Raw genomic sequence first — 15,426 nt, 5'->3', positions numbered from 1 at the left:
CGCAGCTTTTTATTGATCGTTTGAACGTCGCGTGGTGGTCATTTTCGATTAAAGGCCGACGTCTCAGCGACGTCTTGGCAATGAGCAAACGCTCTCCCTGCTACGTCTTAACGATCTAAACTTGATACATCGGGCCAATGTCGGCCAGATGTATGTGTGCTATCTGGGTAGGCTACGGTGTGTTTACTCGGTAGATTCACCAGTATGCTGCTTGTTTACTGTGGGGATTTTTACATCCTTAACAACCTCTGATGAAGTAGGTTTTAAATTTTATGACACACACAATATTCAAATTCTGATTAGCAGTAATAGCATTTTGGTTTCAGCGTGTAGTTTAAGTGTCCAGTGACTATCTCAATGTATTTAGAGAAGCTTTTGCATCCTGAAAAGACAACACATTCTCACTCTGACCTCATCACATATTAACATTTCGTCATGGACTTTTCACGTCCACATACGACGTGCCAAGTTCTGCCTGTTAGATGCATTGTCTTGATTCACTTCCATTTTCACAGGAAATTTAAGGTTTACATACAGTCTGTTTTATGATAAACACACTATGTCAGCACAGCACCGCAAGCTGACTTTTTTCCCTTAAACAACAAACACACATGGTTGGGTTTAGGCAACAAAAACACGTGGTTAGCTTTAGGAAAAAGAACAGGGTTTGGCTTTAGAATCTTACGGGAATCTCACCACTCTTGGGTGAAAGTTTGTGTTTCTTGGACCCATCACAACTCCCACCCGCCCCAGTCGGACTTTCACAACCTTAACTTTCGTCCTTGTCCTGCCGCATTTCCCCCTGATGCCACGGGGCACCGTTTAACTATTTAACGTTTAACGGCAACCATCCGCGAATCATGCCGATGTTAAAGGATAATATTTTCTGTTGATTTCAGATGCCTCAAGTCACTGCCCAAGTAGTGAGACCGGGATCGAAAAGAATACATTTTTGGAAAAGTTATGTCATCAGGATCAAATCTTAAACCTGCAATAACTGATATAATTGGCCACATGGGGGCAGTTGTGAATGCAATATTGACATTTTAAGTTGCAGTGATAAACCTGTTAGCCAGTTGGTATTTAGTTACATATCCATCAGTGACAGAGCAATATTATTATTAATCTGAGGTCTTGTTTCTGGCCACCTGATGCTGATTATAAGCCCAATATTAATCTCTTTTTGCTCTGTTTTTGGTCCCTACCAACTCCTGACAGAAGTATCTGGCTCTTTAGCTGTGAAAGCAGCACTATGTTTACCAGCTAGTGTCTAACTGTGTCTACTGTTTGGTGCTAAGTAGGTAGTGTGCAGTGGGTTTTTGAGGCCTCTTTACTGAAAACAACTGCCCACAGAGGCTGTAAACAATAACATGAGAGCTGTGAGAGTGAAGCAAAACAGTCAAGTTTTGGGTCAGACAGTTAAACAAGTGGTGGCCGGGGGGAGCTGCAGATTCAGGCAATAACTCTATATAGTTTCATTACTAAAAGCAAACCCTTTCACATGGTCATTATCAAATGGTGTCGTTATGATAAAAAGTATTTAATTATAACTGCTTTAAGAGTGTCAGATACAAACCAAAAAAACCAACGTGAGTGACAATAAAGTCACTCACCTCCTCTCCGAGCTTTTAACCTTGATAACAACAATTTAATTTAGACATCATAGAAATAAAACGCAGGATTCTGCAACTATGAGGCATGTTTCTCATCTCAGTTTAGTCACACTAATTTCAGTTGATTGTGTTGAAGAAAACTGACAGTGATAGCCTACCTGTGCTTAACAATATACAACAACTTAAAATTGATAAATGTATTTGTTCAAGAACTTAGTATCATGCCTGCTCCTTAACATCATCTGTCATTTTGGGGCTCACATATTAGAAAAATGAAAATTGTGCGAAGGCTTTGCCTGTACATCTGCAACCACCTGATGAACCTAATGAGCACAGGGAGGTGGTGGAGGCAGTGAGTGTCGGGTGGTGTATGATGGTAATGGTGGTGGTGCGGGGGGGTTCCCATTCCTGATTGCTTGGTAATTGTTTTGTTAGAGCAGCATTTAATAGGAGAGTCGGTTTCTCGGTTACCATGGCAATAAGGGCTTTCCTGCTCTTCCCTTTCCATCAGTCTGTGTGTGTGCTTCCTCCCATCTCTGCTGTGTGAGATGAAGCTTGGCTAAACGTTGTTTCAACAAATGTCCCTCAGCAAATGGCAGTCAGATTTGGGGGTTGAATATGTTTTAATCCAGTGAACTGGACTGTTTTAACATTACATCGTGTTTTTTGTCTGCTATGCTGCTTACACAAGAGAATGCTGTTAATGATTGCAAAAATGTAAGTCCGTGCTATATTCCGTCTTTCTGGTACAGTGGAAATATCTGCGGAGTACTGTAGTGAAAGTAAATGAATGCTAAATCATACTGAACATGTTTTTATATGAGCAGAAAGAGCTATTTTGATGCACAATATTGGAAAAAAATGCTTGTCAACATCATACACCAACAATAATCAATGTGGTTATGTGTACAGCACAAACAAATAAATAAAAAAATAAAAGAGGAACGTGTTTCCACAGAAACTCAGAGTAAGGCTTTCTGGGTAACCGTGAGGCTCACACACATCCATAATCTCACCCACAGATACTGAGGGCTTCAATAACAACAGAGAGGACTCTGGCAGGAATTATCACTGCGCACCAAAAACCTGAGCAACGTGAGGTGAGGTATTGTTTCAGCCAGTGCTGCTGCATGGGAGGAGAGGAAAAGAGGAGACTATAACTGGAGATTGACGCCATGAACATGACTAATAACTCATGCGCCCATCAGATGATTAATGCTAACCAGAGTAGATTAACAGTATGCAAATAGTCTATGTTAAACAAAGATAATAACAGCCTTAGTGTGCACTATGTACAAAACAAGCAAAGCTTGCCAACTAAAAATCTGCCCAGCGTCTTTTCCTTCCAACTGAGCCTGAAAGCGTGTTGTTTACACTGCTCTGTGGCATCCACATACAGGTTTAATTGTGTCCTCCTTTACTGCCATACAACTGATGCCTCAGGTTTGAAAGGACCTCCACATCAGTAAGTGTCTCAGTAATGCCAGAAGTACGTGCATGGTGAACTGAAGGTGCTTCCCCTGATGACATAATGAATGCTCCAGCCTTCAGCTGAGGCACTGGAAGCACTTATCCTGAGACCTTCATTTATTTCTTCACTGACTCTGGGCTATTACAAAACCACTGAAACCTAGTCTGTGGTGTGTTTACTGCAAATAGAGTGAGTTGGATAGATGCAGCAGCAGGATACAGTAGCAAGATGAAGGCTGATGAAAATGACATCCCACCCTATTTAACAACAAAAGACGGCACGTGATGACATGCATCAGAAATTAAACAACAGAAACATATTCACCACAGTGATGAAACTAAAAGGAGTGTCACAAAAAGGTTGTATTTTTGTTGCTGTACAAAAGAAACAGAGGTGACAACAGCACATAACATGGTGTAAGAGATACATGAGGGACATGATTTCAATTAACTGTGCTGCAGGAAACGAGTCAACAACATCACAGGGGAAGGCAGTGGCAATAAGTGTGAGCATGTGTGTTTTTGTCTGTGAGTGTGAGAGGGAAAAAAGGGAGGTGTTTGTGTGCTCACGTGTCTGGTGCTTTGTGAGGGATTTGCATTGTACTATGCAGTCCACAAGGTGGCGCAAAAATACAATAATGAGAGCGGAATAATCACAACAGTGTCAACAGTGTTTGGTGTCTGTTGTCAGAGATGTACAGTCTAGCTGAACTAAAATGTGTGAGCAGACAGAAACTGCTCTTGTAGTTCATGAGCATTCTGACTGGACATATTGCCCCAGAGCCGGCACTACCTGTTCAACAATGTAAGCAGCTGTTGAGGGCCCCCTTGTCTCTGGGGGCCCACTAGTTTTTCTTGAACAATGAACAAGAGACAAACAAGATAAAAACTGAGCTTCCTAAACAAAAACGAACATTTAGTGCCATTTTTTTTGCAAAAAAAGGTGAAGTGAATAACAAGAAGCTCAGAGACGCAGAGATTGAAAAAAATAATTTACTGTCTCCTACAAAAGAGCCACTCCTGGGATTCTGTGATAAAAATAATCCCATTTTGTGTTTGTTTTAGATATGATGAAGTTTAATAAATTAAATGGAAAAGCCAAATACAAAAGTCAACACAATCTGCAACAAATACTTTCACCAGATTTCTAGTAGCTATTCTTTGACAGTTTGCCCACAGCCCATGATTTAGGTTAAATAACTGTGGTAGACAAACAAATACTGTTTTTAACGTAGTCTCTTTAAAGACAGGGTTGCTGCTAATAGATCCCACTTTAGTACATTTTGTACATTATATGTGCTTCTAATATTACAATATACAAGTTGGTTCAGTGCCATGTGATGTAGTAACACGTTTCAATGAGATAACAATCCTGCATAGGGCTCCCAAAAGTCTAGGGTCGGCCCTGTATTGGCCCCTGATGGACATATGATGGATGTAGGAATGTAATCTGTGGCCTTCTGCGGTAAAACAAAACACAGGTATGTTGTGTTTGAGCCACACTGGTCATGCTGCAGTGAGCATGGCAGTGTTACAACAGTCTGCCTGAAATAAGGTTGTTGTGGGAGAAGTCAGGAGATGTGTTGGAGTTCTCATGTGCAGCCCATAGTATTTAAGTCATTATAAAGCAAATGTCTATATCGTCAGAGGAGCATCAGTTTATCTGTTTTAAAATCCTGATACTGTAGATCTCAGTTTGATATACTGTCTGATTTAATTAATGGACTTGTGTCATAAAGGAGACACAGATCAGAATTTAGTAATCTCCAAATATGAAGCTGATTTTTTTCTGATGAGACAGAGATAAGATTATTGTAAGCGGTAAAATGTTTCCTCAGGGTATGCTCCACTCGGGAGCAGCTGCTGAGTCAAGTGCAACACTTGTGGAAGAATTTAGTTTATTGGTCCGGTGCCTGGCTTAATATCAAAGTGTTCTGAAAATTGTCCCAAAGGCCCAACCCTGGTGCAGACCCAATAGCAGCAAATTGCTGTTAAATTGAGTTTTAGATGAATCCTGCCTGATGTTTTACTGCCCAAAGTGGTCTTGAGAGACTGGCAACAATAACACAACAAACTAATAACAAGAAATGAATCAAATGAGTTGCATGAGAACAATTTCAACAACAATTTAAACTTACAAAACAAAATTGCCTGTTTGATTTACAAAAAAACCTTTTCTCAAGCTTCATTGTGTGAAACTCCACCACAACAACTGCAAAGTGAGAAGAGGCTCTCTCCCAGTCTTGGGATCCGTCAGCCATTGGCTATGGCCTGGGGACAACGGCTTTCTGAGCTGTGGCTGGAGCAGCTACATGACCATCAGTCCACAATCAGCCCCCTTTACTGATCCAGAAGCGGAAGCCCAGAGGAAAATGCTAAGTTAGCATTTAGCTAGCTATGAAGTGTAAGGTGAAGTGTTAGGGTTAGGGCAAGGGTAACAGTTACATCTTGGTACTTGTAAGATGAATCACATCTTCACGTATAATAAGAAAGTAAGAAAGTAAATGAATGAAGTGGGTTCTTGCAACGTTTAGCCTCATATGTAATCATTACAAAGTGTTGTTGTAACAGTGCTTAAAAAACATTGTGTTGGTGGGTTTGTCTTGTACTTGTGGATTTGTAGGGGCGTGTCACGTAGGCTTCAAATGTAATGTGGCTGCAGCTATACAAATTTCAGTCTTTCCGGAGACTTCATCTTCTGCGCACTGCTCATTGTTAACTGTTCGATTAGCAACTTGTGACAGGTCCAGACAACATTTCGGCTCATCTCTCTAGACAGATACCTGTTTATGATTGCAGATAAATTAGAAAAAGCTAATAAAAATGAAAGTGTTGTCAGACTGATTAGATTCAAGATTGCATTTCAGCCAACACGATCCGCCGCTTTTATTCTCCACATGGACTGATCACCAAAGCCTGCTTAAATTTGTCAGTACTACTCAGACTACAAACAGAAACCAGATTGCTCCAGATAGCAAAATCTTGTCCTGTTGCCTACAGATTCTGCTTATATGTGCAGATATCTTTTTATAGAGATTAGCTCTCTCTCCTAGATGCATTTCAATCAGGAGAGACAGACAAAAGTAAAGATAACGTTTAATACAGTGTACAGATGAATAGATGATTTGAGCTGATTAAGATTCTGTAAGTCTGATAAGTCTTTGGCGCTTGGACACCAGAGGGATATTTTTTTGTGATCAAGGGATATCTAAGCGGCAGCAAGATAAATTCCCCCATGGAGTCCAGACACTGGTGGAGGTGGCTGATGACTCTGGCTGATGAGGTAGATGAGGCTGATGAATCTGAGAAGACTATGTGGTGATGGGGAGGTGGAGGGTGTGCATGGCTGCACCATGAGAGAGCTACGGGCAAAAAAAAAAAAGAACCATATTTAAAATGAGAACCAGTAAGATGATAGCTGTGCTGCTGGTTGATTGCTAATCATGACAACTCAATTGATAGCCCCGGACAATGACACTTAGAGACAGAAAGTGAGCATGCGTTCAAGGGGTGAATGGAAGGGTGAGAAATTAAAATTACAGCCTAAGCATTAAAGGTATTTTCTTCCTGACTGAACTTTCGCTAGAGCTTCACTAGTCCTTCTATGGACAACTGGATGTCATTTTAGATGATGCACAGCTGAGAGATCTGCATATGAGTAGAACACTGTAGTTGCACCTTAACATATCTGATTGATACATTTCCAATATTTTTTTTGGTCTTGCTTGGGGGAAAACAACTGAGTGGAGATGCCTATTTCTATGTTAAGCTACTGCTAACACAAACCAAAGTTATCCTTGTCCACCTGGTGTAGACAGCAAGACCTCTTCGTACATGGACATTTATCTGTGCTTTTTGTTGTCAGACCACTTTAAATGTAATGAATGTAGCAGCAGGGCAGCAGTCACAGTCAGCTGGTTAGGTGAAGAGCTGTAGGCAACAGGCACTGTCTGCAACTCCAGCGAATCAGATATTCATTTCAGATAAGCAAAAGCTTTTCCCCTACCATTCCTGCCTATTGAAAACCAGCACAGATATTGCAGCTGTATGGGAGGTCTGCACAAGAGACTAGTGAAGCTGTGGGCTGCATTTGACAAACACATTCAGCTGTTAACACATTTTGCCTCAGAGGTGAGGCCCTCCTACATGGCTGTGACTGACAGAAGGTGGATTACATCCTCTATAAATTTGTGCCCCTTACTGCTGAGTCATCAGCTTTAGTGGTTCCAGCCACAGGGTCTTTGTCAGCAGTGGTGATGCTGAGATTGTGCACAAGGAAATGACCAACCCCATCAACCACTGAAACCAAGCATCCAACCAACAAAATCCCCCCACGATGCATGCTGTTTTGTCTTAAAGTCATCAAATTGTTACATCAAAGCCCCCAACTTCCTCTGCTGTGGTTAAAGTGTTGCCTCGTGTATTGTGTGTGTATTGTGTGTGTGTGTGTGTGTGTGTGTTACTGATTTTACCGATATCGCCATTGACATAGCAAAATCTGTCTGCAATATTAACAGTCCAAACTGACTTTTTTAAATAAATAAATAAAAGGTAAAAAACAAGGTGTATTTTTTTTAATGTTACAGAATAAACAAAAAACAAATGTAAGAACCAACAATGCAAAACTTTGATTGCAAAAATGTAATTTGCAATATTAAAAAGGGTAAAGTGACAGAAAAAGGGACAGACAGTGAGAATGGTTAAAGGTTGAGTGTAAGCCTCCACTGTTTCCATTGTGACAATGTTTTTAGTTTCAATTCAAACACTGTTTACAGTGACGTCCGTGGATTACTCAAAGTTGCTTCGTATAAGACAAGCTGCTCTTGACTTTCTTAAAAGTGTTTTAAGAGTATTGTCTCATATAATGTTGAGTATTTTCCTTTTTGGATAACAAAGTGAAACCTGGCTTGAGCAAATTTCACTCTATGGTGATCTTTGACCGCATTTTCTGCGTAACCATTTTCTTAAACATGAAGGAAGCTATTTGATCTTCCTAAATTTCCACACTTTATGTGCGCGACAGCCTCAGCTGAGCTCCTCACAGTCTGAACCACATGTCCATGAACCCCTTTGAAGACTTCCGTTGCAGGAGGTGCTTGTGATTCTGTAGGTAGATAAATGGTGTTTGTGCAAGTTCCTGTCTACAGTTTCCTCCTCTCAGGCACACAAACTGCTACTTTAGCAGAAATATCAAGCCAAAGGATTCAGTGTACTAAGGTATTTTATATTAATCAGTAAGAGCCAAGGGCCACCTCGCCAGGCCTGCAAGCAGCACAGTGCTTCTATCATGGTTGACAACATTTTAAAATCTCTCGGGTTAGTTTTGATCGTCACAGCTCACATGGTAGTCAACGGTAAGCTGTCTTTTTTTTTAGTGGTTGATGGTTTACGCTTTTGTGGGTTTTCACCTGCTAGAGGTTCATTTATACTGGTTTCTTTGACCTGTTTTTTGGTGTTTCTTCTTCGTTCTGATGTAAAAGTTATTGCCTGCTCTCACAACACATGTTATTATGCTGCTAATGATGCTCCAGTTTCGACACCGTCATGGTTTGTGCCATTATTTAATTAGCTGGTAACTGTGTTTCTGAGGCAATGTGTTGTCAGAGTGGTGTCTTTTATTGTTTTGGCACTGCACATTGAGAACATTAAAATCACATCGTCCTCATAAATCTGTTGAATGCTTGTGTTTGAGATTAAATAAGAAGGAGTATGACTTTGAAATGTCGTGAAATTTGATATCGTGATATTGTATGTGAAATAAGGTAATACACATTTTTAAAAAGTCCACAAGCATTTAAATTATGTTCTTGAATCGTTTCTTTGATATGTAAAACTAATTCTGGCTCATAATGTGTATGCTAGAGTGACAGGAAAGGATACATGGTTTTTGTGGTGTAATATGCAGGAAATATTCTTATTGTTTTACCAGAGTCTACGTTTTGCAGACATTTAAACAAATAACACAGTTCTTACAGCACATATCGATGAACATCACATACAGTGTGTCCTCAAAAAAACATGCTATGACACAAATTAAAGTTCTTTAGTTGGACAATAACTTGTGAGCAGATGTAAAGTTTGTAATGTCTTAACGTTGTGCTTCCTTTAGGCTAATTTGACCCAAAAAAGGTAGCTACATAATACCTAAACAAACAGATGCCACACTTTAGCTTTGGATTCTCAACATAATGCTTTCTGTCACCTTTCTTGTCCATCCATTAATTAGTTTGTTTAAGGAAATAAACTTAAATTTGATACATATTTCATAGAAATAAAATGCATCTTTGTTTAGCTATAACGTTACAGTATGGTACATCCGGGCTACTATAAATATTCACACTGAAATACATAAGGTACAATGAATTATTTCCATTTGTTATATTCATTACATTTAATAAATTTGATTTGGGATTTAACAGTAGTTTAATCACACCAAATCCCATGAATTCTACTGAAGTTAAGAGCTGAGATGAGACAAGATGCTAAAGCTAACGTTAGTCAAGTTAGCTTTAGCATAAGTTTAGCTAGGCTTTTATCGGGAGCGTGTCAATGTTCCCAGGGTCCTGTGTTCCCCATATCCTCTTAATATGACACATCAAGGGTTGTACATTCTCAGCTACGTTTTTCCCCGGGTCAAATGTCCAAGTTTCCCTGGGTCCCACCTACAGCTTGTATCTGACTGATGTTCCACTCCTTGAAACCTACACGTTCCAATTTGCAGGCAAGATGGTTCTTTTGACTTCAGGCGTTGAATTCTCCAGTGTCTGAAATGAATTTAACTGCATTAAAAACATACATCTCCTACTGTGCGTTTCCAATTTGGACTGTGATAGCCCTTACAAAGCTATAATGATGTTAGTTCATATCAAGAGATACATATAGGTATTTGTAAATCTTTGGAATCACCAAGAAGACAGATGTAAACTGCGTGTTATGTGTTATATTAAGGGAATATTAAGCTTGGGAACATAGGACCTGCAAGAACTCCTTTTATCCTCCATTATTTTTCCCATTTGTGGGATAACAGACTGAATTACCAAAAATTTTTTCACAAGGGTGTTGGAGTGGGCAGAAAAGTGGGATTGATTACATAGGGCCCAGATGGGAGGGGCCCTTGAAAAGCCTGGAATAAAAAGATTGGTTTTATTTGCATTTTTTTCTGAGTACTTAATCCCATAACTAAATAAAAAATGGCGTCATAAATTGGTAATGAGAGCGGACTTTGTCTAAAAATAGTGAAAGCTCTCTGAGGCCCCTCCCATGCTTAAAGGCGCAAAATGGTTTAGTCTGCTTCTCTGCAAGGTTTCATCTCCAAACACAGCTAAATCTAAGTGAGTGACTGCTCATGTTGCTGAGGTACGAACATACACTGTCATGCCTATGCCCAAGAAAGGAGAATCAGGGTTGCAAAAAAAAAAAAAGGGAGGTAAAGAAAGCGAGACTGGCTCGAGATGGCAAGGGCGGGGGCCCCAAAGAGACCGCTTACTGTAAGCATAGAGCCCAGAATTTGATGCTACACCCCTGGTTGTTCATGAATAATTTAGTTTTGGTTTGTGGCTATCTAGCTAGCTTCACTTAAAATAACATTTATCTGTGGCACGTAGTGCAGCAAGTGTGGGATTATAGGCTACAGATTAATAAACCAGAGAACAGTTTTTAGCCTTGTTTTGTACTTAGTGCATTTTGCCTTTACAGGTCAGAATACTCATTGCAATCTCTTACTCATACGCGTCCTATGTTTTGTCTCCATACAGGCTTCAGCCAAACAGACTATGGGCTCATGGGCAAAAACATCACCCTTCAATTCAAATTTAACGTCACTGTCACAAAAAACAATCATCTTGCATGTTATAAAGAACCCCAAACAAAGGTTGCTGAGTATTCAAAACATAGAAGTATTCCAGAAGATGGTGACATAATCATCTACCCTAAAAATACTTCTGTGTTTTGCCACATTACAAATCTCAAACTAAATCACAGTGGAACTTACTGGGCCAGTTTGTTGGACTCAGGACTCGCCCGAGAGAGTCTTCGGGTGCGGCTGATTGTTCAAGAGAAGGAGCACAGAAACAACACAGGTAAGATCAGACTCTACGATAAGGATAGTGACACCAGCATAGATCATTATCATGTAGTCTTTATTATTGTTGGTAGATTTTTTTTTTTTTTTTAAGATATTTTTATGGGCATTTTTTGCCTTTAATTGATAGGATAGTGATGTGTGAAAGAGGGAGAGAGAGAGAGGGAGTGACATGCAGCAAAGGGCCACAGGCCGGAGTCGAACCTGGGCTGCTGCGGCAACAGCCTTGTACATGGGGCGCCTGCTCTACCACATTGTTATTAAAAAACACTATTGTATAGCTTATTATGGAAAACTGAAAAACTAATCAGACAAATTAAATACTTAACAATGGTATTCTGTCATATTGATGCACATTGTACATAAAACTAGCCTATATTTCCATAGAGCAGTCCTGCTCATTTATTTGTAATATCGAACACAAATGTCTAAAACAACCAGAGACAATTAAATCATAGATGCCATAAACTGTAAGCCTATGGCAAGACTTCCCATGTTAAAAAACATTTATATGATGTCATCAGCATATAGCCCAACCGACTGCATACAACTTCCTGCTGCTGTAAACACTTTGTGACCTACATGTGTATTAATCCACAGCTTTAGGCCTTTATAGTGTCCAAACATCCTGTTTGAGCAACATTTGCTGGTAAGACTGAGAGTCTGCAGCCATGTTAGAGGTTCTGTGAGACTGTACTGAGGCACAAATGCTAAAGTCTGCCCAAAGTTACTGTTAACCATGTTCACATTATTGTTATGGCTGAGGTAATGTGCTTAGTTCTGCAGGTATTTGGTCATAAACCAAAGGAAAATGTAAATATTGACCTGGTGATGGCTCTAGATGAGAAGTCAGGGGATCAATAAAGTTATTACAGTTCATCCTAAGGGGGGATATAAATGTCTGAGCATAATATCATGGCAATACATCCATCAGTTGTTGAGATATTTAAGTGTGGACCAAAGAGGTACTCTGAGATCAGTATAACCATAAAGCCACACAGCTAGCATGGTGAAAACTAGGCTACTCTATATCAAGCTGATTTATGAAGTTACTGAGCTTTTTTCACCATATATATTTGTGACCTTTTAAAAAGGTTTACATCTTCAGTGGGAAGAAATCAGCCTCCAAAGAGATGGTTGGACATTAAAGAATTAGTGACAGACTATGTATTGTTTGTTTTTGTCTTACCATGGCAGCTGTTGACAGTAAGAAAAATAATAATGGTTTAGAGGTGCTATACCTTCTGTTCGGCTCACATCAGAGGTGCTATCTGACATGTCACAGTGTATTAGTGTCTGTGCTGGTTGGAGGCTCATCTTGTATTTAATTAAAAAAAAAAAGTCTAATTGTACAGTAAAAATATGGTCAAACAATGTTATTTTATTTGTGATTTACAGTAATTCAGTGTCTTCTGAACAAATATATGATTAAATAACCATGTAGTTTAGATTTTTTGGTGAGAGGAAATCATCTTCTGCAGAGATATGAGTGTATATTTTCAAAAATTCCTTTTAACTCCTACAGTGTCTCCAAAGCTGAATGACATCACAACAAATCAAGACCGTGGAAGTCCCAGTTTCTTTTCCTCTCACATCGTCACTGTCCTTGTGGTTTCACCTGTGGTGCTGATGGCTGCAGTACTTCCCTGGTTGATCTGGTGTCTCTTGAGAACCAAAGGTAGGGGAAATGAAAAATAGTCTTTCTATACTTTACTTGTCTGAACTGATAATTCAGGGACCTGAGGGGTATTGTGTTAGCTGAATTATTAAAATCTAAAATAAAATGTTTATGTTTGACTTAATACACCGGGAAACTTTAATCAAATCTTGTGTAAGTTTTCATTTAAACTTGGGAACAGTCGGCGTTAAATTACCTGTTCACAGCTACAGTCAGTGGTATTTTCTGTATTTTTCAAGCAAGGTGAGAAATAATTGTTATCCTGTGGAAAAAAAAGTGCAATTGTGTGGTTAGATGCTCAAAAATGCAAACCAGATTGCACTTTCAGTTCCTTTTGATAGATGATGATTCACAGCTTTTGAAAAGAAATCCTCCCTCGGTGCATGCAAATGTGAGCATATCTACTATCACAAAGCGATGGGTGGAAAAAATATCACTTGCATTACTTGTTCACTATTACCAGACCGCTTTCACTTCAGAGACAAACCCCTCTGGCCTACTTTGAGTAGGAACATTGCCTCTTTGAAATATTTTGACAGCCTCTGCAACCTCAGAAACCGCACCTGATGATTTCCCGTACGTGTGTACAAATGCAGGGTTTTGCTGACGGTGCGCTCTTGTATCATGTCATGCTAACCTGGTCCAACCGTTGTCCACAGATAGGGCGATAAGTGTTCAAATGTCACAACTTGGCAAACCCACAGATGGTGGAGACAATCTGTGCTCCTCAGCACCTTTTTTTTTTTGCACCACCAGATCATAAAGGATTTTTTTTTTTTTAAAATAGCTTATACCATTAGTGTTGATGTGTATAAATGCTAAAAGTAAACGGCAGAGTTAATAGATTTTACCTTAATATAACATATTTTGACCAATATTTGTTAAAAGAAAATAAAAACAGACTTAGTTTAGCCTAATAAACCTCTGTATAATTTGACACAATATGTTTGCCGTTTATCATTAAGCATTTGCACTGCTATTGTTGTTTAAACTGATTAAACATTTACTGGTATTGGCATTTCCTGAGTTAGACCAGAAGATCAATCAACACCCATTTCTGTGCATTATACTTGAAGCAGAGTCCTGCACAGGTACTGATACTGATACTATTGAATGTATAATTAAAAGAAATCTTATAATTATAAGCAAGTGGTACTGAAAAAGTATCAAAGTATCAGCACTTTTGACAATCTTAGATTAGTGGTAAATTCAAATCCATGTGTTGTGGTGATTAAGTTGATTATTTGCCTGAGTGACTCAAAATTTTACCTGATTTGCTTCTTACGCAGACACTCAACAGCGACAACCAGAACCAAGCCCTAACCCCACAGTACAAGTAAGAACACACTCATCTTTTCCTGTCTGTTACGATGTAAACGTCAAAGTAAATATTAAAATCATCTACAGAAATTATTCAGCTTGACTCTGACTGTCTTTGCAGGAAACAATTGAGGCAACCAACACTGTCCCTGCACCCCCTCTGGTCTACAGCGTCCTGGACTTCCCCAAAAGACCTTCGGCAGTTTTGGAGATTAATCCGAGTGATACAGAATACGCTGCTGTCAGTTATCTTCCCGAAAATCAGCAAAGGTGACGCGCAGCTGAATGTAAACAAGCTGTCTTTCTTGGTTTGGGTAAGGGTACGCAAGATGACTTATATCTAAAACTATATGTCTAGTAAGTATGATAAATGCTTTCTGTAACACAGTGATGAATACTGACAGCCTGTAGGCTTCTTGCAATAATTTCAAGCAAAAGAATTTAGAGGGGAAGAGTCATTGTTCTGCTTGGGTCGGAAGTACGTAGGTGTCACTTTGTTTCTGGGGTCGTGACAGTTGCTGCGACAAACCACAGGCCGGCACACATAATGACACACTTTTGTTTTTTCTTTGCTTTTATTTGTTCAAGGGTCATCTGGCCACTAAACCCTAAAAGGGAAAGTCTGGTGAGATTTTTTTGCTGTCGTTAAAAAATGCCATACGAAGACCAAAGCTAACAATGCGTTGATCCTACTAAAATGTATGTCCTGTGTAGTCAGGCTCAATTTATGTTACTCCTCTGTGCCACAGACTCAATTGGTATCCAAAAACTACACATAAATGCACTGGGTGACAGGTACTGTTGTTAAGATGAACATGGGCACTGTAGTTTATTTTGGGTGCCACAAACATTGTCCTGCTGCTGCAAATAATCACTGGAGCACCAAATGTGTATTAATACACCACTGAAAATAGTCCCACAAAAAAACACACTGTATAATCCTGCTTGAGTAATATTTCTTAAAAGCTACAGTGCCCAGCTTCTTTAATGAATACTGGGCGTGTTTGTAATATATATATAACAATTAAACAATATATTTTGAGCTGTTTTTTTTTTACATACAGTGGTGTGAAAAAGTGTTTGCCCCCTTCCTGATTTCTTACTTTTTTGCATGTTTTCCGCACTTAAATGTTTCAGATCATCAAACAAATTTAAACATTAGTCAAAGATAACACAAGTAAACACAAAATGCAGTTTTTAAATGAAGGGTTTTATTAATGAGGAAGAAAAAAATCCAAAGCTACATGGCCCTGTGTGAAAAAGTG

General features: G+C 39.3%; 1 protein-coding gene across 1 annotated transcript; it reads left to right on the top strand.

Annotated features, from left to right (window-relative positions):
* The first annotated feature begins 8,255 nt into the window (after nucleotides 1-8,255).
* On the top strand, nucleotides 8,256-15,113 carry LOC126397144 (uncharacterized). The gene is made up of 5 exons (XM_050055690.1): nucleotides 8,256-8,437; nucleotides 10,838-11,161; nucleotides 12,689-12,841; nucleotides 14,131-14,177; nucleotides 14,283-15,113. The coding sequence occupies exons 1-5, from the start codon at nucleotides 8,371-8,373 to the stop codon at nucleotides 14,433-14,435; spliced, it is 744 nt and encodes a 247-aa protein (XP_049911647.1). The 5' UTR covers nucleotides 8,256-8,370; the 3' UTR covers nucleotides 14,436-15,113.
* Nucleotides 15,114-15,426: the final 313 nt, after the last annotated feature.

Source organism: Epinephelus moara, chromosome 10, assembly GCF_006386435.1.
Source record: "Epinephelus moara isolate mb chromosome 10, YSFRI_EMoa_1.0, whole genome shotgun sequence".
Classification (NCBI taxonomy): Eukaryota; Metazoa; Chordata; class Actinopteri; order Perciformes; family Serranidae; genus Epinephelus; species Epinephelus moara.
This window is presented reverse-complemented; position numbering and strand designations above follow the sequence as displayed.

Coding starts and splice junctions, on each gene's coding strand:
- LOC126397144 (XM_050055690.1), top strand. CDS start 8,371: ATGGTTGACAACATTTTAAAATCTCTCGGGTTAGTTTTGATCGTCACA. Junction 8,438..10,837: donor AGCTCACATGGTAGTCAACG/GTAAGCTGTCTT, acceptor GTCTCCATACAG/GCTTCAGCCAAACAGACTAT. Junction 12,842..14,130: donor GTGTCTCTTGAGAACCAAAG/GTAGGGGAAATG, acceptor CTTCTTACGCAG/ACACTCAACAGCGACAACCA.